The following is a 26551-nucleotide window of genomic DNA, read 5'->3' on the forward strand; positions in this document are numbered from 1 at the left end:
TTTTTTTTTTGTTTTGTTTTTACTGTTTTTGTGCTGCGAGCTGCAGCGGAGGCAACATGGAGTCCACCTAGTAAATGTTAAAGGTGCTTTGAGAGTCTGAGGTTTGGAGACTATACATTCATACTGCGGTAGAGGCACAGCTGAGGGGTAGATAGACATCTGTAGTGGTGGTTTCGAAGTTAGCGATCTAAGGCACTCAAATGACACTATGGCACAACTAGTTAGATTAAAAAAAACACACACATTTACACCACCACTCAAAAGTTACACTTTCAATAAAAAAAGTACTGCACAAAGTCATTCACAGTAGCAACATAAACAGAAAAACAATCAGACCTGTTACACCCCTGTGAGTACATAAAAACATGTCAGACTGCCTCCTAGCGAAGAGAAAGACCACCGTCTTCACAGGCGCTAGTGAAGGACCACTGACATTGCTACGCTCTTCTCTATGTACATTGCACACACTGACTGCAGGGGCATGCAGAGGGCTCGAGCCCCCGAGGCCACTGCCTCCCAAAAGCACATGACAGTCATCCGTTTGTGGAGCGATGCTGCTGGATGTGGCTGTCAGTGTGGCCATGTTTGGACTGGACTCACATCTCCTGCAGAGGGTGGCTCATTTCAATACGCTCTCGCTTGACGGCTGGTTCAGTCGGCCCTCTGGACACGTCGGCATCGCTGCCCAGGTCGCTCATCTCATCAGAGAAGGACGCGTCTGATGGCACAGGGAGGGAGGGGTGACAAAGGTGGAATATAGTTTGTCATCTATTACCCTAAATTAAAAAACTAACTTAACTAAAAACCCTTCTGTATTGAGTTCAAATGTAATTCATCCAACATGCAATCAGACACGAATGACAGATTGTGTTTAAATGGTAAAAGTGCAGAATTCAGGAAGATGTAAATGTTACAGGACTTGTGTCAAATTCTTACCTTTTTCCATGAGTGAAGGCATCATGGAGCTCAAATCACTGAACTATAATTCAAAAAGAAGACGGTATTAAAGCTGGAACACGTCTGGAAAAAAGGAAACAAACCCTGATCTCAGCGGAGCAGTTTTTCTCACCTCTCCCATGACAGCAATCGGAGTTTCTCCAGTGGCCTGAGCCACACGGTGTTCCACCAAGTAAAACATGTACTCGTCATACAGGAGGCGGATCAAGTGGAAGGAGCCGAAACTAGCTGCACTACGCAGAGTCAAATCTCTGATCACCATGGAGCTACAGGGAGGAGGGGAGGGGGGGGGTCATGAGGTAGCAGCACGAATAAGCAACAACCAGAGTGTGCAAGTCTGACTGGTCCAGTGATTTTGAGACGCTGCACAGTCTTCCCACCTGTAGAAGGACCATTTGAGCAGGAACTGGCGTGCTGCCTTTGGGAAGCTGGGGCTGCCCTGGTGGGGCTTCAGGACCTGAGAGACCACGTTGTCCAGCCAGGTCGCCCACTGATCCAGGGAGCTCTGCTGCTGCAGGGTGACCTTAAAGTCCTGCTCCAGACGCTGAACCATGCCCTCATCACACTGACACACCCAGGATGCCTGCTCCTGTTGGACAGGAACAAATCTCAGAGTGAGAGTCGCAAGACAGAGAGACTGACAGTGCAAACATTTGAAACTTGAACAAGAGCACTGTTGTCAGATGAGAGCACCTGCACGTTTGCAAAGTCAACCCGGTTGAGGTCAGAGAGCATCTGGTTGATCTGGGAAGTGTTCTGGAGGACGGCGCGGGCCGCCTGGGCCAGGTGGTTCAGACTGGTGTAACGCCTCAGAGTCTGAGCAAAGGCACTGACCACCGCCACCTACACACACACATACGCAAGCACACACACAAAGAAAATGTCAGACAGGAATTTCATGGCTCTCCATCATCCATCCATCCATTTTCTATACCGCTTATGTGTTATGTGTCGGGGGCGGAGCCCATCCCAGCTGACATTGGGTGAGAGGTGGGGTTCACCCTGCACGGGTCACCAGTCAGTCACAGGGCCATCAGGAGCAATTAGGGGCTCAGTATCTTGCTTTAAGATACTTGGACGTGGTCACCGGGGGAAGTGAGGATCGAACCTGCGACCCTTTCGGTTGCTAGATGGCTGCTTAACCTCTGAGCCGTGCTACCCCGGCTCTCCGTCTTGTCTAATATTTTTTTATTTGCATCATTATCAAGAACAATAATCTGCATTTTTCTCATGAAAGGGAAAAAATACTTCTCCAAGGTCACTAACAGTGTGGTTCACTGTATTCTTAAATGTTTTGTTACCTTGGTACGGATGATTTCTTGGGGAAAGTTGGTCATGGCGTTGGTCAGCCATCCCTCCAGACTCTTGGCAAAGTTACGGATGGCCTGAGTGAGAGTGCCTGAAGGAAGAAGACAGCTGGGATTACAAACTCACTTCACTCACTTCAACTGCAACAACAGGTCTCAATACACTGACAGTCTCAGAGCTGGCAGCAGCAGTTATACTGACTGGGAACAGGACGCAGCACATCAGGGATGAGGATCTCCACCAGGGCCTGGTAAAGGATGTGGTCACAGCTTCTCATCCATAGTCTGATTGGCTCATATTTACACAGAGCCACCAGCTTCTCTCTGGGAATCACACCCTCCAGGTCATCATCACTACACACAGAGCGAGAAAAGTCAAACTGAATACTGCTCCTCATACTACTTTCAGAATCAGCACAGTTTTTTGTAAGTTTTGACAAAGATTTAGGGGAGCTCCTTGCTCTTCCTGTCGGTGTGGTCTAACCTGTTGGGGATAGTGGTATTTCCGTCACTAGATGGCGGTGTTGAATACCAAAAGGTCTGCCAGAGTTTCTCAATGTAGTGGAACTGGAGGTTCATCACCACATCCAAAGTAGCCTGCAGGAGAGCAGCAAGGGAGGGAGGGAATGAGGTGGGAGGGGAAAGAGAGGGAGGAAGGGGGACAAAACATACAGAGCTGAACCATGGCAACCAGACACACAACAAAGTTTCTACAGGCCGCCTCTCGCTCACTCTGGACCCAACTAGTTAGACAATGAGCCAGCTTAAACACAACTCCCTGCACATTAATCATCAGGAAGATAGATCAGGTTTTATTTGAGCCCATTTCACTCTGCACTTTTATTTTTATCCCGTTTGCCTTGATGAAGCAGATTAGGACCATAGATTTATTCCTGCATTCACCTTCTTTTAACAATCAGCGACAAGGTGCTGACCTAAACTGACCCACGTGACTTCCTCTTTCCTGTTCATATGTATGAGGCTCTTAGAAAGCTGGTTATGTTGCAAACAACTGAAGGCAAAGGAAGCAATGACAACTAAGATAGAGATTGCTGATAAAGACTCGAAGGCTGAAGAAAAGGTTGAAACTTAAAGAGGAAAAAAAAGAAGATAAACCCTCAACTCAAACACGCCGAATGCAAAAATTAACGCTGAGGAACTTGTTGAGGTGATTAATCAAAGGAGGAGAAGCGGCAGCCAGACTTTATGGAAGAAGTGGGCCTGTTGTAGTGGCCTGACATGGCAGCGTGGTGTGTACCTCTGCGTCGACTCAACCGAGTATGAGTTATGATTCACACCGTGCCCAGAGATTCTCCTCTTTCTCGATCTGGCAGTACATGCACTTGCCGCTGGATCTTGTTACACAGCAGTGAAGGCTTCAATCACATGATATGTTTTGCTTCCTCTTAACTGTCGCCATGGTAACCTTGTTTATGGTTGCCCCCAGCAACAGGTCAAACACAGAAATCCAAAACAAAAAGGAGAATTCCCCATCCCCTCCAAACAAGTGCATTTTGCCACCAGTTTTTTTTTTTTTTTGCCTTACAGGAAAAACAGCATGCCTTAAAAAAATGTGTGAAGGAGAAATAACACATGTTCACACTCATGATGACAGACGGAGCGGCCTGCAGCAGATTCCCAAAACCTAACCTCTCACTTCCGAGCACACACACATCAAGCACAGGGATTTCAAGTGTGATTTATTACCTAAAATGTTTTTAACCATCGAACCATTTGTGCTTCGATATTAGTTTAATATTTAACTGAATATTAATGGTCAGTATTTGAATAAATACATGCCTGAAAGTGGATATAATCTATCTACAGCTCACTCAAACAAAAATGAATAAAAAGAAGAATGAAACTAAGTGTATTTAAGTAAAAGGAATAAAACCCAAGTTGAGGCTGGGGCCGATCTGGTGCTTTTATTGGTGCAGTTTTAAGTCTTGGCTAATGTGTTAACAGGTCACTGTTGGCTCACCAACAAGAGAAAAAAAGAGAATTGCATAAACATTAAACACATCCAGGCAATGAGAGCTGTGAGAGTGACAGAAATGCGCTGGCAGACAAAGACAGAAGCCCATGTGCCTGTCCACAGACAAGGCAACACAAAGGCACACGGGGAGGCCACCACAAAGACACCAAGACGTCCACCCAGCGCACTGAAAGGTTAATTGGCATGTCTTGAAGGCTGCGCCGAGATGAAAAGACGGCTGGAACAAAGGGAGCATGGTGAGGCTGGACAAGGGGAGGGCAGGGATAATATGATAAAGCCAGCACTTCTCTGCTTTAATCACAAACTCTCCTGAATGTAAAACCACCCAAATGTTGCATCTCACTTTTCTCCTACTTTTCATCCAGACATCTCCGTCCTCGGGCTCGTCCCAAACAACCACTGAAATGTCATTGCATAACAGATCTCCGTCCCTCCTCATATTTCAGATATTTTTTTTCCAAGCAGCTGGGCTCAGGTGACCAGGCAGACACCTGTTGACTGCTGGAGTTTGATTTATTCTGCCTTCTGTTTTAAGAAATGTAGCTATTGATGTATGTATTTGACCAGTGGCAGTCCCTCGCCTTGAGTTAGCCATGTAGCTCTACTTCATCCACAGACGAATCATGAGCTCTAACGTTAGGACTCGGACAGGTGTACAGAGACTAAATCTCATCTTAGATTAAATCGCTCACACAAAGAAGGAAATACGGTTCTCTAGGTGAGGTACTTCGGGTCACATGATTTTCATTTAAAACGAGAGAAGGTAGGAGGTTTTCTGATAGAGCTGGGTGTTGTGGTCCCAAAGCTCTAATGAAGAAGTGCTACCTGATGTGATGGCAGAAAAGCTGAAAAACGTATGGAGCAGGATTGTGGGTAATTTTGTATATCAAATAGAGTTTACAAAGTTGACGAAAATGACCTGTTTGTTACCATCCCATCTTCAGCGGGTCAACAGCTTTGTTTTGTTTTTTAGTGCCACTACATTTTACAAGATGACAAAGTATAAACATCTTCCTACATTTTTGATATTCTTATTTCCACCTCAGTTTGAACTAATCAGCATCCACAGAGAGTTGGAGAAATCCATTCCATTCGATCATGGCAGTGAGTCGCAGCAGAGCTTGAGCCTGGATGTGTCATATGCTTCACAGATTGTTGGGCCCTCAGAGGGAAATTTGTGATTTGGGGTTATATGAATAATAATGTAATCGTCTCAATCTGTAAGAGTGAGAGTCTTGACAGAAGATGACCCAGCGGCAGGACGCAGAGAGTGGGGGGTGTGGTAACCAGCGATTAGCTCTGCTGCAGGCCTGAACGTAGGAGCAAGCCACCGGTAAAATGTAAATGTTTGTTCTAACCTTTCCAGGGTGGTGAAGATGTAATAAACGAGGAATTGAGCGGTGATGTAACCAACCTCGCAGTGGTCTCTGTAGAGGGTCTGCAGCTTTTTGATGTCATTCATGTTGATGCGCTCAGGCAGAGGCTGAGTACCCAAGTCAGGAGAGGGAAACGGAGGCAAGGTGTGAGATGTATCTGCATAAAGTTTTTAAAAAAAAGAAAAAGACTTTTCATACACACTGGAACACAGTCTCACACCTCCCGTCAGTGTCTCAACGAGCAAGGACGTCTGCGCGTGAACATAATCGAGCCGGACATTTCTGGTTGTATTTGAATAAACTGAAGTGAGAGGATGGACACAAGCAAGCCTGCAGCTGGGGGACTCACCTATGTACTGCTGGTGGTGTTGGCTCTGAGCAGCCACCGACTGCTCTGGAGTGTTGTTACAGTGCTGAGAGCTCCCACACAGGCTGTCAGACATACCATCCACCTTCTGCAGAGGCTTGAACCTACACAGACAAGCGAGGGCAGGACAAGTGTGTTACCAAGGTTTGGAAGGTTTAAAAAAAAAAAAAAAAAATCAACACAAGAGTAAGCTGGCTTCCAAACCAGAAGGATTAGTGTAATAACCAGGGGCGTGTTCAGAGGAAAACAATTTGCAAACATTTTGCAACATTATTCTGGTCTTGCCATCTGCCCTTGAGGTATGATTGCCACAGTTTGATGGGTGTGTTGTGAGCCAATAAACACACCAGTGGTGTGCAGTCCTATCAGCTGTCAGTGCAGTGCATTTAGTGCCATTAAGCATTGAGACACAACTTCCCTGTTCATGTTTTACTCGATCTTTAATCATTGTGCTTTGAACCATGAACGAAAGGGTAGAGACGAAGAGAGTCGAGAGCAAGCTGAAGAGTACAGGTGATGACAATAAGGCAGCTGGTAAAGGAGAGAAGTAAAAATCATGTATGGTCTTCAAACATTCATAAATACATAAAACCCAACAAAACCAAAGGAAATACGACACAAAATAAAGATAATAATGTTGCTGAAAGTTGCACCAGAGGAAGAGTTGACAGAAACAGGATGGCTGCAGGTTGCGACTGCAGTCTTAGGTGCTGACCTCTGTTTCTGGTGGACTGGCTGCTGCCTCATGGCCATGTACTGGGTGTCTTCCTGCAGCCGGTTTAGGGGAGAGTCTGGCTTCACCCGGATGCCATAGTAATGATACTTTGAGTTTCCTCTAGAAGAGTCAGTGAGAGAGAAGCCAGAAGCCAGTGAGGAAGAGAAGACTCGCCATCAGTGTAATCACTATCATTATCTTCTTCTATCAGCAAGTCTCCACTGTCTATAAGCATCATCACACTTGTCACATCTCTAATGGTTGCATGATTACTGTTATCAGCATCTTCAGCTTCGACTACAACCTCTTTCTGTTTTTACCTGGTTCCGAGGCGGCGGGTCCTGAGGCCCATGAAGACTGAGCGGATGAGCTTGCCGAAGGAGGCTGCGTTGACTGGATCAAGTTTCTGTTCCTGACAGTGCCGCAAGTAATGGTTATACAGGGAGCACCGGGGCAGGCTCACTCCCTCCGCCGTCTCATAGTTGTCCAGCAGCCACTGCAGCTAAAAATACACAGAACACACAGACTTAAAACCAGCCAGCCCCCATGGACCGAGTCTGCTCTGTGATAGTCACCTGGCCAGTGATGGAGAAGTGCAATGGATCTCATTATCACATCAGACGACACACACACACACACACACACACACACACACACACACACACACACACACACACACACACACACACCTCTATTTTATGAGGTTTAGCACCACAGAGACCACTACACTTCACTGAGATGGTATATTCTAGACTGACAACAGGCTCATCCACAAATACAGTCAATCCCAAAGAGAACGTGGTCACAGCCTGGTCGATGTCCAGCACTGTCACTAAGAATTTCTACAAAACGCTCCGAAGCTTCTAAAACGCAAAGGTTCAAGTGTGCCAAAATTCCAAGAAGAATGATTTCATTGTCTTTTCTTTTTTTTTTTTTATAATAAATAAATGGCTAGAGAAGATGGCACAAAAACTTCCGCTGGGAATAATAAAGTTCTATCTTCCCTTTTCTGCTCTGACATGTTAATGCAGTGTAACGTAGCTGAAATCACAAGAAAATGCTTTCATTTCACTTGATTTAAACAACTACTGACTTTTAATTACCTGTACGTGATTAAAAACAGGAGAAAACGTTGAATTAAAAAACTTAATTTTGAATTAAAAAAAAAAATAGTGCTATACTGGTGACCTAATTTTTTTTTTTTTTTTTTTTTTAAATCAGAAATTTCCAGACTTGGTCACTCCACGCCATTTCTGTTGTGTCTGTCACTGAGTCACCGCACCGTCTGAGTCACACGCAAGCGTGTAAATAGCAGGACTCACTCGAGCCCAAACCATCAATTTTACATAAACCTAACAGATTGTTTCTGTGCCAACACCAAATCAGACCGTCGCCGTACCACGGACACGTCCCAACTCACCCTTGTTTGCCAACAGTGACAATGGATTTGAGATGCAGTTGCTGCCCAACCTAGCTGTCACACATGGGTGGTGAAACCCAACAGCAGTTAGACGAGCCGCTGTTTGAAAGTCACTCACAGCCACACCATCAAGCAGTGGGACAGGCTGGTTATGAGCCAGGGACGGCGCAGGCGCTGGGTTCGTACATGCAACCAAATTTAGCATTTGTTGAGTGCCACAACCTTCAAACAATACCAAAGTGTCAAATCCTTCTGCCACAGAAGATATTTATAAATACAAACAGGAAGAAAGGAAAATTCTAAACCTATACAGGAGGAGAGTGCCTCCTCCTGCATGCGTTAGGAATTTTACTTTACCAAGTAACCCGAGATGAGGGAGAAGAAATTTGCTGTTCAGCAGTTGTTTATGTTTGGATGGGCGTTCCAAAAGAAACGTCATAGCAGAACAAGAACTGCATCGTAATATAAACACTGGAAGGATTAAACAATTTCCAGGGGCATTTTAGATTTTTTTTCTCTCGTTTTCCTTGCAATTTCAATGACTGGAAAATTTGCCTGCAATTCTCCAGGTTTTCAAAAATGTGTGGGAATCCTGCACTATATAACTCCAAACAGCGCACAGTAAACAACGTTGGACTCTGCTGGTCTGTATCTCAATCGCATCTTTAAAAAGAACTGAGGCACTGAACAATTTTTTTTATCATCAATTCACTTTATTAAGAGTGTCAGGACATACTGTATACGCAAGATTCATTCTTAAAGAGAAAAGTGACAGCGAATGCAAGTTTAGATCAAGGTCAGAAAATAGTTGAGACAATGATGCGTGCCAGTGGGACAGTGCAGTGTAAGTAAAGCTAGCAGTAGGTGGTGTGTTCAGCTTAGCTCAGAGCAAGTAGGAACACACTGCCTACAAGTTCAGCCAAAGATTTAACCCCCAACTCCCCCATTTTCGCATGTCCTTTTCAAAGAAAGTTCCTGATGGACTTACATGGCTGTTGAGCAGGCTGCTTTTGTGACTTGCAATTCCCTCAGACTTTTGGAGGTTTTCAATCGCCATTTCAAGCTAAAGAAAGAAGCATGCAAAAAAGATTGGAATAAAGGAGTGGACACAGAAGGGGGAGGAGGCAAGAAAGTGAGGGAGATAAAAAAGACAGAAATAAGCAGATATATATATATATATGTATATATGTATATATAAAAACACATACACACAAAACAGATAAAAGGAAATAAGACTGTTAGCGAGCAGCCAGATCTGGGCATTTCCATTCAAATCAGTCAGTGTTGCAGCCAAATCCATTATTGACTGACAAAAGCATGCAAATCAAGGGACTCGTAGAGTTAAGCTGCTCGGTGCAGGCTTGCGGTCAGACACTGTAATGTATGCAAATAGAAATTGCAAACAGGGGCACAGGTCACATCAAGCTCAGAGACAATAGTTTAACAATGCCAATGCCACCAAACCCACCCACCAACCCATCACAACAACAACTTAACAACAATGCAACTTCATAAGACTATTTAAAATACCACAAATGTGATTGTGAAACAAGCGAGATCCAGAACATATTGGTCCCTTTTTTGGAGAACAAAAAAATGTTCATCTGGCTGGTAAAGTGAAAGACAAAATGAGGGACATTCACTTGAGCTGTAGAAGAAAATCAAGTCAAAAAGATATGTGGTATTGCAGCCAAACTGGAGACAGAAGAAAAGCAGAAAGAAGCAGGCATCGTTCCAAGCCTTAAGACTGCTCCCGAGGGCTCTTACCCAAATGGTAATGAGCCCCAGGGGTTGCTTTGTTTCGCAGAGTGCTCAAGTGCCTGTGAAAACCTCTGAAACAAGGCAGAGCTGAATTATTTAAGCCAGTGTCCCGAAAATACAGGCTCTCTGTCCTGCGCCACTCCGCTCACTCTGTGCTACTGCAGAGCCAGGATGCCCCGACCGACTGGAATAAAACCCAGATGCTTGTCAACCACACTGTACCAGCTTGACTCGCTTTTGGTAACAGGATTTGGTTCTTCACTGCAGTCCCTGGGTTTACATGCACAGCTGCAGCTGAGCCGGGGCAGTCAGGACCACTGATGTTGTCCTTGTACATGCGAACGGGAGAGAGTCAACTTGTTGGTGGACTTTGTTTGGTTAGCAACAAATGGATCTGAGTGAAACAACATGGAACAGAGGAACATCAATCCCTCCTCCGTCTGCAATTGTAGCAGTTATGCTGGTTGACATTTGACTTGCCAAAAAAAAAAAAAAAAACACGCTGGCCCTACAGCTAATTTACAACCTGCGACTTAACTGATAACCACAAAAAGGACCAGCTTTTTTCCACAAATATCGCCTGATGGAAAACAAAGGACGGGAGTCAAGAAAAGTAGGTAGAGTCTTGTGGAAAAGCCCTGTTAGGCCTCAGGTTCAGGTAGCAGTGATGACAGCAAGCACCAGTGTGCCTCACACAGCGTCATGAGTCCAGTTACCATCATATGGATATGGATGATTGTTAGGAAAGCTTTACTGTACTGGGAAAGGTGAATTCTGATTCAACTACTTCAGAGAATGACCAGTCAAACAATCCTACAAGTGACTAACATCTAGATATGTGAAGAGATTCACTCTTTGGTGGGTGTGAGCCTCTTTATTTCTTAGTATGGAGATGGAAAATGTGCGGCAGAAATGGTGCGATGGGTGTTGCTCACCATGGCTGAGGAGGAGCGAGAGGAGTGCGATATATGGTTGCGGCTTCCCTCCATGCTTCCTCCATGGATCAAATAGGTGCTGCCGCTGGAGATGATATGGCTGCTACCTACGTCCATGGCAATGCCCACCATGCCGTGAGGTGGTACCCCACCACTGGCAGAGGAGACCACCGTGGTGACATGAGCTCCACCAGCCTGTGAGTCAAAGTAAGCTCCCCCGCTGCTCTGCCCGTACAGCTGAGCGTCAGGGTTGTAGGAGTAGGCTGTGCGACTGTGGAGAGATCACAGTAGTCAGCATGCAGCAACACCACTCAATGACAACATTTAATATTTGTTTAAGGCACAAGGCCTGGTGATTTTAGATGTTCATGCAGGGACATGAGAAGATCACAATCACACATGCCATCTTGAGTCCATGCTGGTATTTCACTGGTGTTCTGTGGTATATATCCCCCCCCCCCCCCCCCACACACACACACACACACACACACGCTCCTCTCACCCTCTGATGATCTAATCACGTATCAGGAATCTCTGGATGATATAAAATCACTTCATTTCAACTCACTTCGGATTAATTTAGCTTTAATCACGTTTTGATTAGAGGCACTTAAAAAGCAGTTGGATGTGCCACAGATGAAATGATGAGGAAAGCGGTCGACAAAGTCATGGCTGTTATTACAACCTTTAACCAGATCCTATTCATAAATAATTCAGTATAATAAAACTGAAGTGAGCCAAATATCATGCACACTGTAGTGTCAGCGCAATTTGAAAAGCAAAAGACATTTATTCCATCACAAAAGACACATTTCATCTCTCAAATTAGGGCAACATTACATCTTATGTAATCAAAATCCTATATCATCAAAGATAAACTTGTAAGACAACAAATAAAGATTCCCAGAGACATGTTTTGAGTCACATTATCAATAACACTTGGAATAATATAAATGTAATCTCCATCCATCCACTTTCTGTGCTGTTTATCTGTAAGGGTTGGGGGGCTGGAGTGTATCCCAGCTGACAATGGGTGACAGGCGAGGTTCACCCTGGACGGGTCACCAGTCCATCACAGGGCCATCAGGAGTAATTAGGGTTTCAGTATCTTGCTCAATTTCGACATGGTCACCGAGGGAGGTGAGAATTGAACCAGCGACCCTTCGGTTGCTAGATGGCCACTCTACCTCTGAGCCATGCCTCCCCACATGTGATCTCCCTTATGAAAATATTCAAAATATATTAATAAAGTAATGTTTGCATTTGAATGATGTAATCACAAGCTAAGATCTTTCCTAACCAAGTCCATTATCATTACCAGCAGACATCAACAGAAGGTTTCAAGTGCAGACGCCACACTTGTCATGAGCATGTTGGACCACCACTGACTTCAAACACAGCTGTGATGCCATTAAATCCTTTGTGTAAATAGACTCTGGTCATACTACACTCTGCACACTGAAGCTTAAAAAAAAAAAACAACAATAAGCACAAACTTGTGCTTTACACTTGAGGTCATATTCTAGTTGATCTATAGGATCTAAAACCACATGTCATACTTACATTGTTCCATTGGTGTAAACTGTCTCTCCACCCTCTCCTACATACTGGACCTGGGATGGATAGACATGCTGCACCTGTTGCACCTGCAGACCAACAACACAAGAATGAATCTTTCTTATTTGTACATATATTAATTGAAGAATGTCACTGGGATCATACGTGGCCATTCTTTTAATTGTTTGACATGTTCACTATCCTCATGTAGTTTTCCAAATATAAGCCAAGCAGCACAAAATAAATGTCTAGCTGATGCTAATGGCTAATGTCTCATCCAAAAGCGGTTGAAATATTTCACTGTGAATCAAAACGGTGGACTGAACGACCGACAGACCGGCCACCATTGCCATTGCTCGCTTTGAGCATAGCTAAAAAATTACATACGGTATCTATAATTGCTCTTTTATATTACCAACAATCAGAGCCAATATTCAATCAAAAACCAATTTGTGCAAAGATTTCAAAGACATCATTTTGTCATGTTCGTGCATGCAGGCAGTGGGCCAGGCTCAGCCAGAGAAAGACACTTACGCACACCCATAACAGGAACAGGAAGCAGGAAAACATCTCAGCTCTAGATGAGTGGCCTTTAGTAAATGACTTTGTCCAGTTATGATGTAGTAAATAAGGTTTGGTTACTTATTAACTGGTTGATTAAAGAGACGATTGATTGTATCATGCTTTCGCTTTAACATGCAACATTCGCAGACTGATCACACAGCAGATGTGCAACAGAAAGCATCTTTACCAGTAACACCTCACTACAACCAGGGATTTGTGAGTCAGAGGCAAAACAGGAAGGTGGGTTTTTGTTTTGGAATTGTGTCCTGAGTTTTCAGACAAACCACAGTCCTGTGAGACTGTTTTCACTGTGTTGAGTGTCCAGGGAGTTGATGTTAGGTCAAAAAGGCTCATCTCCTCTTTTACTTTTCATTGACTTTTATTGTTTCCTGTCATTCGGTCCACTATTTGAGGACTAATTGTGAGAGCAAACCATAAATAATACTAAGCTGTAAAATCTTAAATTAGAGAAATGTAGACATTTATGATCAACTTCAGTGTTGAAAGGCACACACATTTCAAAATATAAATAGTTGACCGGCCTATTTTTATGTTTGAAGAGTGGATCCCTGCTGCACACACACTCTGCTGCACGCTGCTCTCATGCCTGTTGTGGCTATTTTCATTGATTACAGTAGCAGCACAGAGTTGCAGCAGCTGCTCGAGCTACTCCACAAACAGTCTGCATATGTTAGGTGTTGGGTGTAAGCAGAGAAACTCCCCCTGCCTGACTTTTCTTATTTAGATATGTTTCAATTCCGACTTGAGTTTGACATCAAACGTTAATCAACAGTAATTCAGTGAAACAACCTTTTTTTTTTTCAGCAGATCCTGAATCCTTAATATATTTGAATACTATTAATATATTTTTGGTACTATTTTACCATTAAAAAAAAAACAAAGCATGGATGACAGGCTCAGAGGCAAAAATTTAAATAATCAAGCTTTAAAAAAAAAAAACAGTCAAGTACAGTGTTAGGAAAGGTCAAGAGGTGCACAGATATTTTCACAGCACTGTATATGTAAGTACAGTACTGTGTACCTGCTGAGGGACCTGTTGAACCCTGGGTACTGAAAGCTGCTGTACTTGTCCTCCCTTCTGAGCTGAGCCTGTGGCTTGTACCAGCACTCTCTGTGTAGATACAAGACATAACTCAATTACATAGGTATGCATGTACATCTCACACGCACACACACACACACGCGCGCACACACACACACACACACACACACACACACACACACACACTTCTTGGTGAATATATGACTGCCAACAAATACCCTTCTTAAGCCTTCTAGTGTTAATTGACTTATGCTCCTCTCAGGAGAAATAACTGAATGCCCACAGATGATCAGATTTAAATAACTTAAACAGCACAACGTAGTCAACTGATTACAGGTGAAGAGGAACACACATTCACAGAATGTTGTCACTCTTCTCTACAGTCTAAAGGTAGTGCAAACAGTGATCAGTAATCTGGGGTATTGTAGCCTACAAGAGGCATCTGTTGGTGTGGCAGGTCTAGTCTGCATCTTCGTGTTAATTTAGGAAAGCATGGATAATGTAATGACAAGTGATGTTTGTATAACCCAAATACTTCTACAATTATTAAAAAAACCAAAAAAACAAAACATGATGCCAGTATGCACACTGTGGATGAGACAATGAACCCAACAAGTTCACAGTCACAGTGCAGCAAAAAGGACCATCGACAGAGCTCCCACCAGTTGCACTTCCAAAGTAACATCTTATAAAAAGCATTCTCTGCAATGTCAGTAGGTCTTGACAGACTCTCTCCATTTGTCCTTTCATCGTAGAAGCAATAAGCTTGGTAGAGGTAGCACCGTACCTGCTGTGAGGCTGGGACAGGCTGTACAACAGGGGCCTGCGTTGATGATGACGTGCGCAGCGCTGCCACGCTGGTTGTAGTGTCTGACCCTCCCTCTGAGTTCTGCATGCTGGGTCACAAAGGAGAGATGAAGAGAGCGGGGGGGGGGGTGGAGAAAGGTATGAATGGGAGAAACTTCAAGCAAGGCTCAATAAATACTTTAATTGGTAACACTACTGCCTGAAAAAGGATAAGAAGATTTTAAGTCTAAACATATGGACGGCCATCTCTCTAATGAATGACGGAATCTGTGAGTGTGTGTGTGTGTGTGTGTGTGTATTATTCTCCCTTCTCGACAACCATTAATCCACTTCATTTCAAACCTGGTGGGTGTTTTTGTGCTGGCGATCTAAGGCTGTGCAGAGCTGAATTTTAAGTCTTTTGGATGAGCGCTTCTAAAATTACAGCTACAAAAAAGAATCTGTTTGAGTTGCTCACTATCCTAACCGGCTATTTGGGCCGTCTCATGATAAAGGTTTTTTTGGAATGGCTCTTTCAAATTTAGCCCTGTTGATTGCCCACTGTCAAGTTGTTCTGTACATGATCTTAAGTCAGGATCAGCTGTCCAACTGTCTACTTTTATCACCATGTTTTTCATCTGTGGTGACGTCTACATGTTATGCAAGTCTCCAACAAATTTGCCAAACAGCCTCTTTGAGCTGCTGGCTGTACTACAACACAGTAAGTTGCCACAAAGAAATATCACTCCTAAGGACCATTATGGGTACAACAATGTTGTCACAGCAATGAAGCATCAAATGTACAAGGGTCACTATTGTCATAAAATGAGGGCACGCTCCAACCAACTTCCAGTATGTATGGTGACTGACGGAATTAACGGGAGGTTTTCTCAAAGTTTTTCTGTTCTTTTCTGAAACTTTGGTTAACATTAGGGCCACAACTGGATGAAACCTAACTATTGGGTCCTATGAGGTTGGCAACTTAGCCATGTCAAGCTGAGTCAGTGCCATGGGGGGACTTGCTTAGACCCGCTGACAGGACAGACCCAGGTGGGAACGTTACAGTAGAAGAGTTCAAGTTTCAAAAGGATTGAACTGCTTCCTGATGACCAAACCCAGAGCTGTCACACAGCTTTCCACTGGGTAACAATGTGCGCAGCATAGCAAAGGGCAGCTAAAAATGGAGAAGCACAAAGGCTCTCTTTTCAAGAAAAGGACAGAGAGAGAAAAAGTAGGAGCAAGGGAGGGATAAGAGAAGAATGGAACTGCACGGGCGAGAACGCAGTAACCCCCCCCCCCCCAACACACACACACACACACACACACACACTCTCTTCTTAAGAAAAAAAAAAGGGGGGGGGGGTAAGTTGAAGATGACAGTGGGGATCCAGCATATGCCAGGGTTCTGATGATGTCCAGCGTTTGTTTCAAACCAGAGCAGTTCTCTGAGGGCTCAAATAATCCAGCTGATATGAGGAAATTCCTCAATGCTTTGTAAACGTTTTTCGGTTGCTATGGTAAGGAATCCATGACGACCACCCCCAACTCAACCCTCTCCTCCCCTCCCTGCTCCCTCCTCTACCCACCAACCCACTTCCCCCTTTATATTGCTCTTGCGCAGGAACTTTCAAGTGCGACCGCAAAGGGGGTGGTGTTGGTGGGGGGGATGCAGCACTTTTAGGGAGTGGGCTGATTGGATTTGATGGCAGAAGAAAAAGTCTGTATTTAGACAGGAGACATTTTTTTTAAACCAGGATTATTATAGTTCAGAGCCACAAGACACAACCTGCTGAAGAAGACACGCTGTGATAAGTCAGAACACACACATGAACAAACACCACTTAGGCTGCAATAATCTGTAGGCTGACCTATTAGATAAAAGCAACAGGTGCAGCCAGGCTCATCTCTTGGCTTCCTACTGATGATAACCCTAAACTTTCTGATGAGGCTTCACAATTAAGGCTGTTGTCATTTCAGTTCATGCCACCTCTAAACACACCTCAAAATTTCATCGACAAATAACTACATGTTCATTATAAACTGAATGCAAGTGGACTGAAAACAGCAAAAACAAATCGGACATTCAACTCCAACTTTAAAAAAAAAGAGTCAGCAAAAAAACAAAAAAAAAACAACAACTTTGAGGGAACAACAAATACAAAGGAAAAATGAGTCAGAACCAAGAAAACCTCACTGGTGATAGAAGGGAAGAGGAAATAAATTCAACCAAACTATAATTCTGAAAAATGTTGCTCCCATTAAAATAGGAGTCTGATCCCTTTCTGTGTAATGTTCTCAAGTCAACCATTGGTACGACCACTAATTTATAGCACCACCTGAAACTATGCCACTAAGTAAGACATAATGAAGCTATCATGGAAACTACCACAAAAACCCAACAGCATGATTAATGTGTGACAATTATAACTGAAACATTCCAGCAAGCACAAGAGATTGAAGAGAAAACAGCTTATGAAATAATGGTTGTCCTGTTGCTCTGGACACTTAATTGTAATCTAAACCTTGGACAACAAAATTGTAATCTTCAATTCATCTGGAATGATTAGGACCTCTTTTCAACATATTTTTTGATTTTATTCAAAGTTGCATCAACTACTTTCCCTTTGACTCTACAGCTAATGCTGATTACAGTAGAAGTCCTCCGATTCTATCTCTGCTACTCCTGCTGATCCTCAACTGATGAGTGATACTATAAGCTATACTTTAAATACTAAAATAATATCTGTGAGCTATCAAAGAAACCTTATCTGACCGGAAACACAACAAACTGACTTTGCCAGTGATATACTACTTTTTTTAGCATCCAAAAAGGAGCGCACATTTACAAAGTCTTTGGGATTTGTGAACACCATTGGGTGACATGAGAAAATTAGAGTGTGTACCTTTAAGATAGAAAACACTGATTTGGGTGTGCCACCACTGACATTTTCTATGCATGGAGATTTTGCCACAGGCAAAGACACTGTTGTGCCTGAATGACTAATAGACTGAAGGAGGCTGATGTTGAAATTCCTGATGTGTCAATCTTCGAACACACGCACACACGTACGCACACAGACACAGACACCGACACCGACACAGACACACACACACAAACACACACACACGCGCTGAGTCAATCACGACCATCTTTAATGTATTTGTTAGTGCAGGGCCCAATTAACACTTACATGCCAATGCTCTCATACTCTATAGCAATTTCTCCTAGCGTCTCTTTATTACATGTCAATAAAGTACCAAAAACTATTATGAGAATGCTGTTAACAAGGGGTGAACATTTTAAAAGCTGCTGCAACACTCAAACATCTTTCTAAAGAGAGGAATTTGTCTAAGAAGTGTCAGCCGAGTTATAAATAAAACTTGTAACCATCCCATCATTTATCTTTAGACTTGTCATTTTCACCACAGGAAGTGACATGAGCATAAAGACTCCTTTAGAACACCAACCTGCATGTTTTCATGCCTTAAAGCGCAATTAAAAGTGCTGGCTTTAATAGGTATAATGAAGTGTGCCAAATCACTGGGTTTGGTAGAAGAAAGAGGAGTTTGAAAGCAGAGAGAGGTCTCCCTACTTAGTGCCACAGAAGGTTAAAAGTCACACAAATTCCCCACCAGCAGATCTGAAAGACAAAGGTAGGACCCAGCAGGAGATAGAGCACATAACTGCAAGCAACTACTCTGGGTAGGCTGCTGTTTAAGAGCTAAACCTTTCTACCTCCACCCTAGAGAAAACTTTACTCACATAAGTCTGTTTTCATGTCAGGTCTGTGAGGCTGGTTTCATTCAGGCAAGTCCCAGATGAACACTCAATGTTAGAACAGCCCCTCCTTTCATGAGTTACCTGAGTTTTAAAAGCTGGACTGAAACAAGAAAATACTATTTTAGGCCATAAAAAGTGTCAATAATTCTATAGTCTATATTGTTAGGGGTGAAGACAACATCTGTCACTGATAGCTCTAACTTAAACAGGGCTCAATCAGAGAAAAACACATACAGATGTTCAATTAAAAGCAGGAGCCCACAGTCTTGGCTCATGTTTGCACTGGCCCACATTGTTTGCAGAGCAACAACGGTTGCTAGTAGCAACACCGTCCACTCCCGTTTCCAGGAGCCTGTTGCTATGCAACCAACAGAATACTTCCCAAACCAAACAATGCCATCCCCCCACCTGATCCCTCCATCTCACGCTAAGTAGAAACTTACAACAATAAATACTATGTAAGCTATTAATTTCAGACACCAGGGGATATGAACTTATTCCTGTGGTGCAATTATATACAAAAATTTACAGACTTTATACTGGTTTAGACTTGATTCAAGAGGACAGGATGAGGTGCTGTCTTTTTTGTAGCTACTTGGTGGTTGGAGAATGTTTTAGTCATCAAGGGTATAACAGTCTATTCTTCGAAGTTGCATTGCCCTCATGCCACCCAAAAACAACACTCGCAAGCCCAAGTCAAATCTTTCCAAAGTTCCTTCGGAAGAGGAAATAGTAAAACAGTTTGAGTAGAGCAATACTTTTCAAACTCAGGGGAAGATAAATCAGCATGAAGCAAGGACATGGTTGTTTTTAAAGGGACATCCATGAGGCACATTCGTTTAGCAATATATACCATGAATATGAGCAACAGGTTCCTGAGGGAGGTTTAACATGTGTTCTTCAATTTGATAATTCATCATCTAGCTGATATGGGTTTCAGTGGAAGAGATTGTATTTTGGATTTGAAAGAAAACACTTTGACATGCTTTTCTTTGATTTCATTAAAGGCCTTATAAGATCACACAGGCACACACGCTCACACAAAGAGTGCATTAAGATATGATAAGAGATTTCCACAACAGAGACTGTTCTTCAAGCCTGTCTCATTAATTCATGGCTAATCCAATCAAAGTAGCTCTTGGGGTCTGCAGATGGTAGAGTTGGAGATAGAGAGAGAGAGAGAGAGAGAGAGAGAGACAGAGACAGACAGAGAGGGGGGGGCTGAAAGAGATAGAGAGAGAGAAAAAGAGAGAGACAGAGCGAGAGTGAGATAGAGAGAAACAGTAAGAGACCACTGTGTCTGATCCAGGTATCCTCTGGTCATCCGCACAACCTGTCCACTCCGTCACCATGTATGCTGCAGGCCTGACAGCAACAGAGAGAAAGATCAAACTGTTGCCATGGAGATTGTGTGTTCATCCATGCTCTACACTGGCAACTTCCTCCCCCAACGCCCTACCTCCTCTAACCCTTTCCAGATTTCCATAGCTACCCTGTACACCCACCCCCAGGCCTCATCCTCAACAGTTAACATCTTGGGATGAAGACTAGCGATTTGATTCCTCACATTTGGAGAAGTTAAACTGAAAACTGCCACATAGATGGGCAGAGAGGGGAGTATACAACTGAGAAGGTAATCAGAATAAACTCTACTCATACAGGAGGGATTAATCCCTCTTTCATTAGTATTTCTCTAATGTGTTTCACTTTAATCAAGTGCAGTGGTGATGACTGAAAAGAAAATTTGGGATTATTATTCGTCAAACGTTTGTTGCATCTTACAAACTCATTTTCTACCAATTTATTTTATGGCCTTTTACATTCCTTTCTTAAAATTACATTAAGGAAGCCAATACTTCACACATTAGTCATTGCTCAATGCAAAACACCTGATATCACCCCCCTTTAAAAACTATTAATGTACATCTCACAAAGCAAAACCACTCAGGGCACAGAGACCTGTTAAGGTTTCCAAACCAAACTGAATTTGATACTCCACAAACCCCAAATTGATCTATATAGAGTTTATGTTTTTATCTACAAATTAGGGTCACCCTATATTGACATTCTTCATTGAACTATCACTATTAAACAAGCATATAACTTCACCAGGGTCCATATGTTTTCTGAGAAATTAACAAATCTGTCCAGTGTATGAAGACAACAGATTTATATTATAAATCCATCCATCCATCCATTTTCTTCCGCTCATCCTGATTAAGGGTTGCGGGGGGGCTGGAGCCTATCCCAGGGGCTTTCGGGCGAGAGGCGCGGTTCACCCTGGACGGGCCACCAGTCCATATTATTAATGAAAGTGCATATTATCAAAAGCAATTTTTTTCAATGTTTGGATCTTGTATATACTGAACAACACATGTAAACTTTGCAAAATTGAAAAAGTAATGTTTTACGTGTACTTTCTAAAGATTTAGAAAGAAAAATAAACACATTTTTATCAAATTGTTTCCTCATCAAAAACAGATGACAAGCGATGGGGAAGAGACTTGAGAAAAACTGGGCCAATATAACTATCGACAGGCAAGCCAATACCAATATAGTATGCTGATGTCATTATTATCAAGCATCCCTAAATCAGGAAATGTCATATAAATCCACAATATTTAATTAGTTCTGTGTTGACATGAGTAGCAATGCCTCATACACAGGATAGACTGGTTCCAGCATTGACAACAGGGCTTTACTCAAAGTAATACATGATGAAGTAATGTGTACAACAACAATATCAGTAAAACAGAAATTACATTGACAGAAATATCAGTCAAGTTGCCAGGCATCAGATAAACAGTCTAAGCAGCTTGCCATGGTTTCCATGGCAATGCTAACTGCTTAGTTTCCAGTGAATGAAACAAAAATTCAGCTAAGAAGCTCTCCTTGTCTGATAAATAACTTAAAGACTCTAACGATTTTATGAGCTCATAAGAGACAAGAGACTCATAAATGTATAGGCCCTACCTGGACTGCTTCTTCAAATGAAATGGTGCACACAAGTTGTGCCACAAAATAAAACACAATTGTTTGACTTTGTCAAGGACATAATACCACTTTGAAGTGTTTAAAAGCTATTCAAAGTCCATAAATGTGTTTCTACAGTTAATACAGAAAATTGTGCAACACTATTTAGTCATACTTGCATGTCACAGCAACTGAAGTCCCTTGCAGTCACAATTTAAAAATCAGCAAATAATAGTTCCAGCCAAACTCCATCATAGCTCACCAGCTGTTAAAGCTGGCCACAAATGGAGTAGACTTAACTGATGTTAGCGTTGACATATTGCTGCTGAAACAATGATTTCTGAGGAAGACAAGACTGACTGAGGCCTTGCCGAGTTTTAAATCATCTTTTTTTCCAGCCAGAAGACCACGAGACCAAGCCAAGCTTGTGCTTTTAATTATTGTGTCTTGCCTAGTCAACAGCATTCATGTGCTAATTTAGCACATCATTATATTCAGGACCATTTCCAGATATTTTCACATCAAATTACTTAACAAGTGTTCCTTCGACCATTTGGACACCATTTACAGCAAAAGATCATGATTGGATGCTACTGATATACATTTTCGTAACAATTTTCTTTGAATTCATCTACATCACGTCATCATTTGTTTATTTGCCAATTTTACTCTTTTGCTTTAAATTAATGGAAAATTCTAATTGTCCAGGGTAAAAATCTGGACTGACTTCATACAGTGGTGCTGTGTTTCAACATTTTGCAGCTCGCTTAAATGCAAGTAACTTTGTATCAGTCTTCAGTAAGGCACCATAAATGGAGTTTATTAATACAGGAACATTATTGGCATACAATACTGCTGTGTCAACATTTTAAAGAGTGCATTAACTTTTGCTTTCTTTTGAACAAAATGAGTCAGAGGAAAGGAAATGGTCCTGAACTGAAACTTGAGTGTTGCCTCGTAAAGGGACATCCACCCTTTAACTGAAACTGTGGCTTCCACTGATGACAATGGTTTCATTGGCCATTGTTCCCAACCTCCTCATAATAGAGCTACAGAACAGCCTTGTGTGATTATACAAATTCAGCAGCCTAAAATATTGTGGGGGTCCACTTTACAAAAGTTTCCGACATACATTTCACTCGAGGGGTAGTCTTGGTTCTGGTAAATACATTGTATCAGGTCAACACTAACATACGTTTGTTTTTTAAGCCAATAAACATCTTCTAACAAACTAGCCTAAACTCCACAAAAGAGAGGAAAAGTGAGGAAGGAACGGGGGCTGCTACTATCCCTGCCTGAAAGAGAGGGAGGGAATGGTCATTGTAATGCAAATGTCACTGCCTTGTCTGCTGTTTGTGGCAGGAAATTTAATTAGCAGTTGTGTAGCTACGATACAAACAGGTGGAATGTTAAGAATGCTCCTGATGACACACAGACAGACAGAAGAGACAGACTGAAAAACATTTCATTTCACTACGAGTTTCAACTTGCTGCCACCATGCAAGGGCCAATCAGTGGCAACATTTTTTGGTATATGACAAGATTTGTTTCTGTGTATCCTAGTAGCATAAGCCGACAACAATTCCCAAAACCTCTCTAGCTGGAAGCCTTGATGTGAGACACGAGGAGCTATTTTTTTCCAACTGATTCTTATAAAACAAAAATGACACTTCAATTAAAATTAAAAGCTCTTAACAAACACATGATTTATGAAGATTATGATACAGAAACGTTCATGTGTACAAATGACACTATCAAATTCCACTTAACAAGCCCCACAAGGCATTCTCTTCTTAGATCTTCTGTTTTGCTCTGTGATTTCCTGACATGCTTTTGACTGCAGTTATGGGATAACGCATTAAAACCATTTTAATAGCAGACCACAAAATGTGCAAAAACCAGGCAACTGACGTAGCGCAACAGGAGGTAAATGCAGCTTTGTATGAATGTGATCAAAGGTAAACAGCAGTACTGAAACTGATGACAGTGTCTCTGTCCATGGCTATATCTGTAGCTGGGTATTGGATTGAGAAGTTCTCCCTGGGGCAGCAATGGGCCTCGTCAAGATAAGCTAAATACAGCATTAGCAAACACACTCACTCGCACAGCATAATCATGTATGTGTGCACTCTCTCTGCCTCTCTCACACACACACACACACACACACACACACACACACACACACACACACACACACACACACACACACACAGAACATGTGACCAAAAGCTGTGACAGGTCACCCACTGCCCAAGAGACCACTGCAGCTGTCCTATTGATAGCTAAACTGTATGACACACACGGGTCCATTAAACACTCAAAATGGCACACGGCTGGTTGTGAACACTGCTAAACACAATCAGGAAAAACTCCAGATATAGTTTAAAAGAAAGCCAGAAAATGGGGGTTATTCAGCCTGAAGAAGGTGTATAATTGTCAGTAAATTACAGCCCGCTGTGGCATTTGTCCCTGAAATGGACCAAAAGATGACCGTGATCAGACTGTAGGCTACGCGATACAGACAAGCGTGATCACTGCACCTGAGAATACACGCTCTGCTACACGGTTTGAGGGTTGATCAGCAAATTTGGGGTGCAGCGAATTGATAAATATCCGAATGAAGTTCCTCCAATTTAAAACACACGTTTTCTTTCTAATTAACAAGATATTTCATGATTAAAGTGCAATAAAAACATTAATGTCCGTAACTACCAGCTATACTGCACTTCATTTAATTCTTCTCTCAAAGCACCTTTTCCCGACCTGCCTCTGCAAGCAAGAACTATGCACATTTACCACAAAGAGAGAGATGAAAATAACCTGATTAAAAACACTGACTTTTCAAAGAATAACATTTCGCCCCCTGGATCACTCCATCCTCTTTCTTTCCATGACTTGGGTGTATTTGTATATCAAGTTGCCATGTAAACATAACAATGTCGTGCTCAAATTGGGGGGCTGGGGTTTGGTGGGGGTTACGCAGACTTTTTCAGCACAGACATTTTTTATTTTCTTTGTGGCGGGTTTGTCCTATCAAAGTTGTGTTTCTTTTTCTGTAAATTCAGTTCATCCTCAAAATGCTCACTCATAAGTCAGTGAGTGCGATTTGGAGGGTACGAGCGGCTCATGGTCTTTATATTTAAACACATTATGCGGTCTAGTTATTAATTATGATTAATAGAAACACGCTCAGACCTGCTTTGTGAAGTCTCAAAAGAAACACATATTGGACAGCATCCATATTACATCTGTTTTAAATAAATTATGCAGCCTCTTTCCTACACAAGATGAATACTTTATGGAAATAAATATGTAAAAGTTTTTAAATCAATTCAATAATACCATGCAGCGAGACCATTAATTAGATACATTTTCATGCTGCACAGATTCTTCAATCAGAGAACATTACAACTGACCGAGCACCTGACAGCTGTCTCTGAAAAGACCGCTCGACCGGGAGATTTACTGTCTCTCAGGAGACAAACAGGAACAGAATCCCAAAAGGAGAATAAAGATATAAAGGGCTGGAAAGCAGCCACACACACACACACTGTAAAAGTAATGAAAAGGAGACGTTGAACACAGGGAGGGCTTACTTTTCCTCTGTTGGTTAGTATTCTTGCTGGTTTTGCTCAGTTTCTAATATGAGCCTAAAATGGGCAGAAAAGTTATACAGCATTAGCTAATTAGCGATGAGTTCAACTAGTGACTTTATGGCATCAGTAAAAATATGATAACAGTCATAAAATTTGATAGCTTAGAGGGAAAAAAAACCCTGCTCAAATAAAAGTCATCAAAAGTTTGATTTATTCAGCTTTTAACACAGGATCTCTATTTCAAAACTGTAAGAACAAGACTGAGTAATGAGAACCACCACACCACCACCTAGCTGTAACATTTGCAGTTATCGAAACCATTTCTAAACAACTGCACAGCTTTGGAAAGTACCAACTTTCTAAATTTAGATGATAGCTGATAATAGAATCTTATTACGATAGATCTTAGTAGTTCAGTCAGCGCGAGGTAAAGATAACACTGGAGGCATCAGTTTTGGTAACGATGGGTGTCACTTCGTGGCCGGTAGAAGTAATACAACAGCGCACTGTTACACTCTGATTTGATTTTCAAGAGGCAACTGCCAGAGATGAGGTGCCGAGCGCCTCTCTGATGCGAAAGTTGTTCTCCTGATGATTTCAGACTCAGCGGACGTCAATTTCAGGGAGCCCGAGCGCTACCGTTGCTAACGCTAGCTTGCTACTCTTGCCACCTGCTTGAATACGACATTGTTAAGGACAACCCAGTAAAAAAGAAGTTTGTATTCTTCGTGACGGACGAGACAGAGCTGCGGTTAACAACGCAATCAACATTTGGACTCACAACTGAACTTACACCCATCGCTGTTAGCTGTCCAAATTAGCATTAGCTGACGCTTGAGCTTCGTAACGTTAGCTTATCCACCGTCCTGTTGAGATCGAGCTGAGAGCGCGTTCACATCTCCACGGAGCATAGCAACAAGTGTAAAGTGATGTTTCAAAACACTTTGAGTTGGATTTACACTCACGCCTTGCACGGACCCCACGTTCAGTCTTAGAAAACAAGCAAGAGTCGTGAAATAAACGTGTTCCAAGCGGATGTAATAAAAAAAAGGAAAAAAAGCGAGTGACAACGATAGGGGAGCGTCAGTTAAAAGAAAAGTGGAAAGCCCTTCACAACTTAATTGGGGCGGATGCCACAAGGAAGGGAAGTTTGGGGAAAAGACTGTCAGCAGCGTATTCAACACACATTTTTTAAAAGTCTATAAAGATATAGTCACCTTGACTTGAGAAAAGTTCTGCCCTGGCTCTGCTCTCTTTCCCCTTTCTCCTACTTGCTCAGTGACCTCCAGATGCTGCTGCTGCTGCTGTTGCTGAGTGTTGCGCCCGTTGGTAAGTAACTGTCTCCACGGCTACAATCACTATGGCGCGACGGAGTCTCGAGGCAACTGTTGCTACCC

At 42.6% G+C, this 26551-nt stretch overlaps 1 protein-coding gene across 5 annotated transcripts; it reads right to left on the minus strand.

The window, feature by feature from the left end:
- Nucleotides 1–26551, minus strand: rfx2 (regulatory factor X, 2 (influences HLA class II expression)). Of its 5 annotated transcripts, none has more exons than XM_086225479.1 (19): nucleotides 26372–26551; nucleotides 25155–25208; nucleotides 14806–14914; nucleotides 13998–14087; nucleotides 12398–12480; nucleotides 10835–11105; nucleotides 9127–9201; nucleotides 7039–7220; nucleotides 6719–6838; nucleotides 5986–6107; nucleotides 5675–5793; nucleotides 2749–2861; nucleotides 2467–2618; nucleotides 2259–2356; nucleotides 1651–1800; nucleotides 1338–1546; nucleotides 1070–1223; nucleotides 937–979; nucleotides 1–718 (listed from the first exon to the last, which is right to left on the minus strand). In XM_086225479.1, exons 3-19 carry the CDS (start codon nucleotides 14911–14913, stop codon nucleotides 597–599), a joined length of 2211 nt encoding a protein of 736 aa, XP_086081605.1. In that variant the 5' UTR covers nucleotide 14914; nucleotides 25155–25208; nucleotides 26372–26551; the 3' UTR covers nucleotides 1–596. The 5 variants fall into 5 exon arrangements, with proteins under 5 accessions (XP_086081605.1, XP_086081606.1, XP_086081604.1 ...); XM_086225480.1 differs by lacking the exon at nucleotides 26372–26551 and adding an exon at nucleotides 25948–26026; XM_086225478.1 differs by lacking the exon at nucleotides 25155–25208.

Source organism: Aulostomus chinensis, chromosome 14 (assembly GCF_037954235.1).
Source record: "Aulostomus chinensis isolate RoL2024-O1b breed Wild chromosome 14, RoL_Achi_v1.0, whole genome shotgun sequence".
NCBI lineage: Eukaryota > Metazoa > Chordata > Actinopteri > Syngnathiformes > Aulostomidae > Aulostomus > Aulostomus chinensis.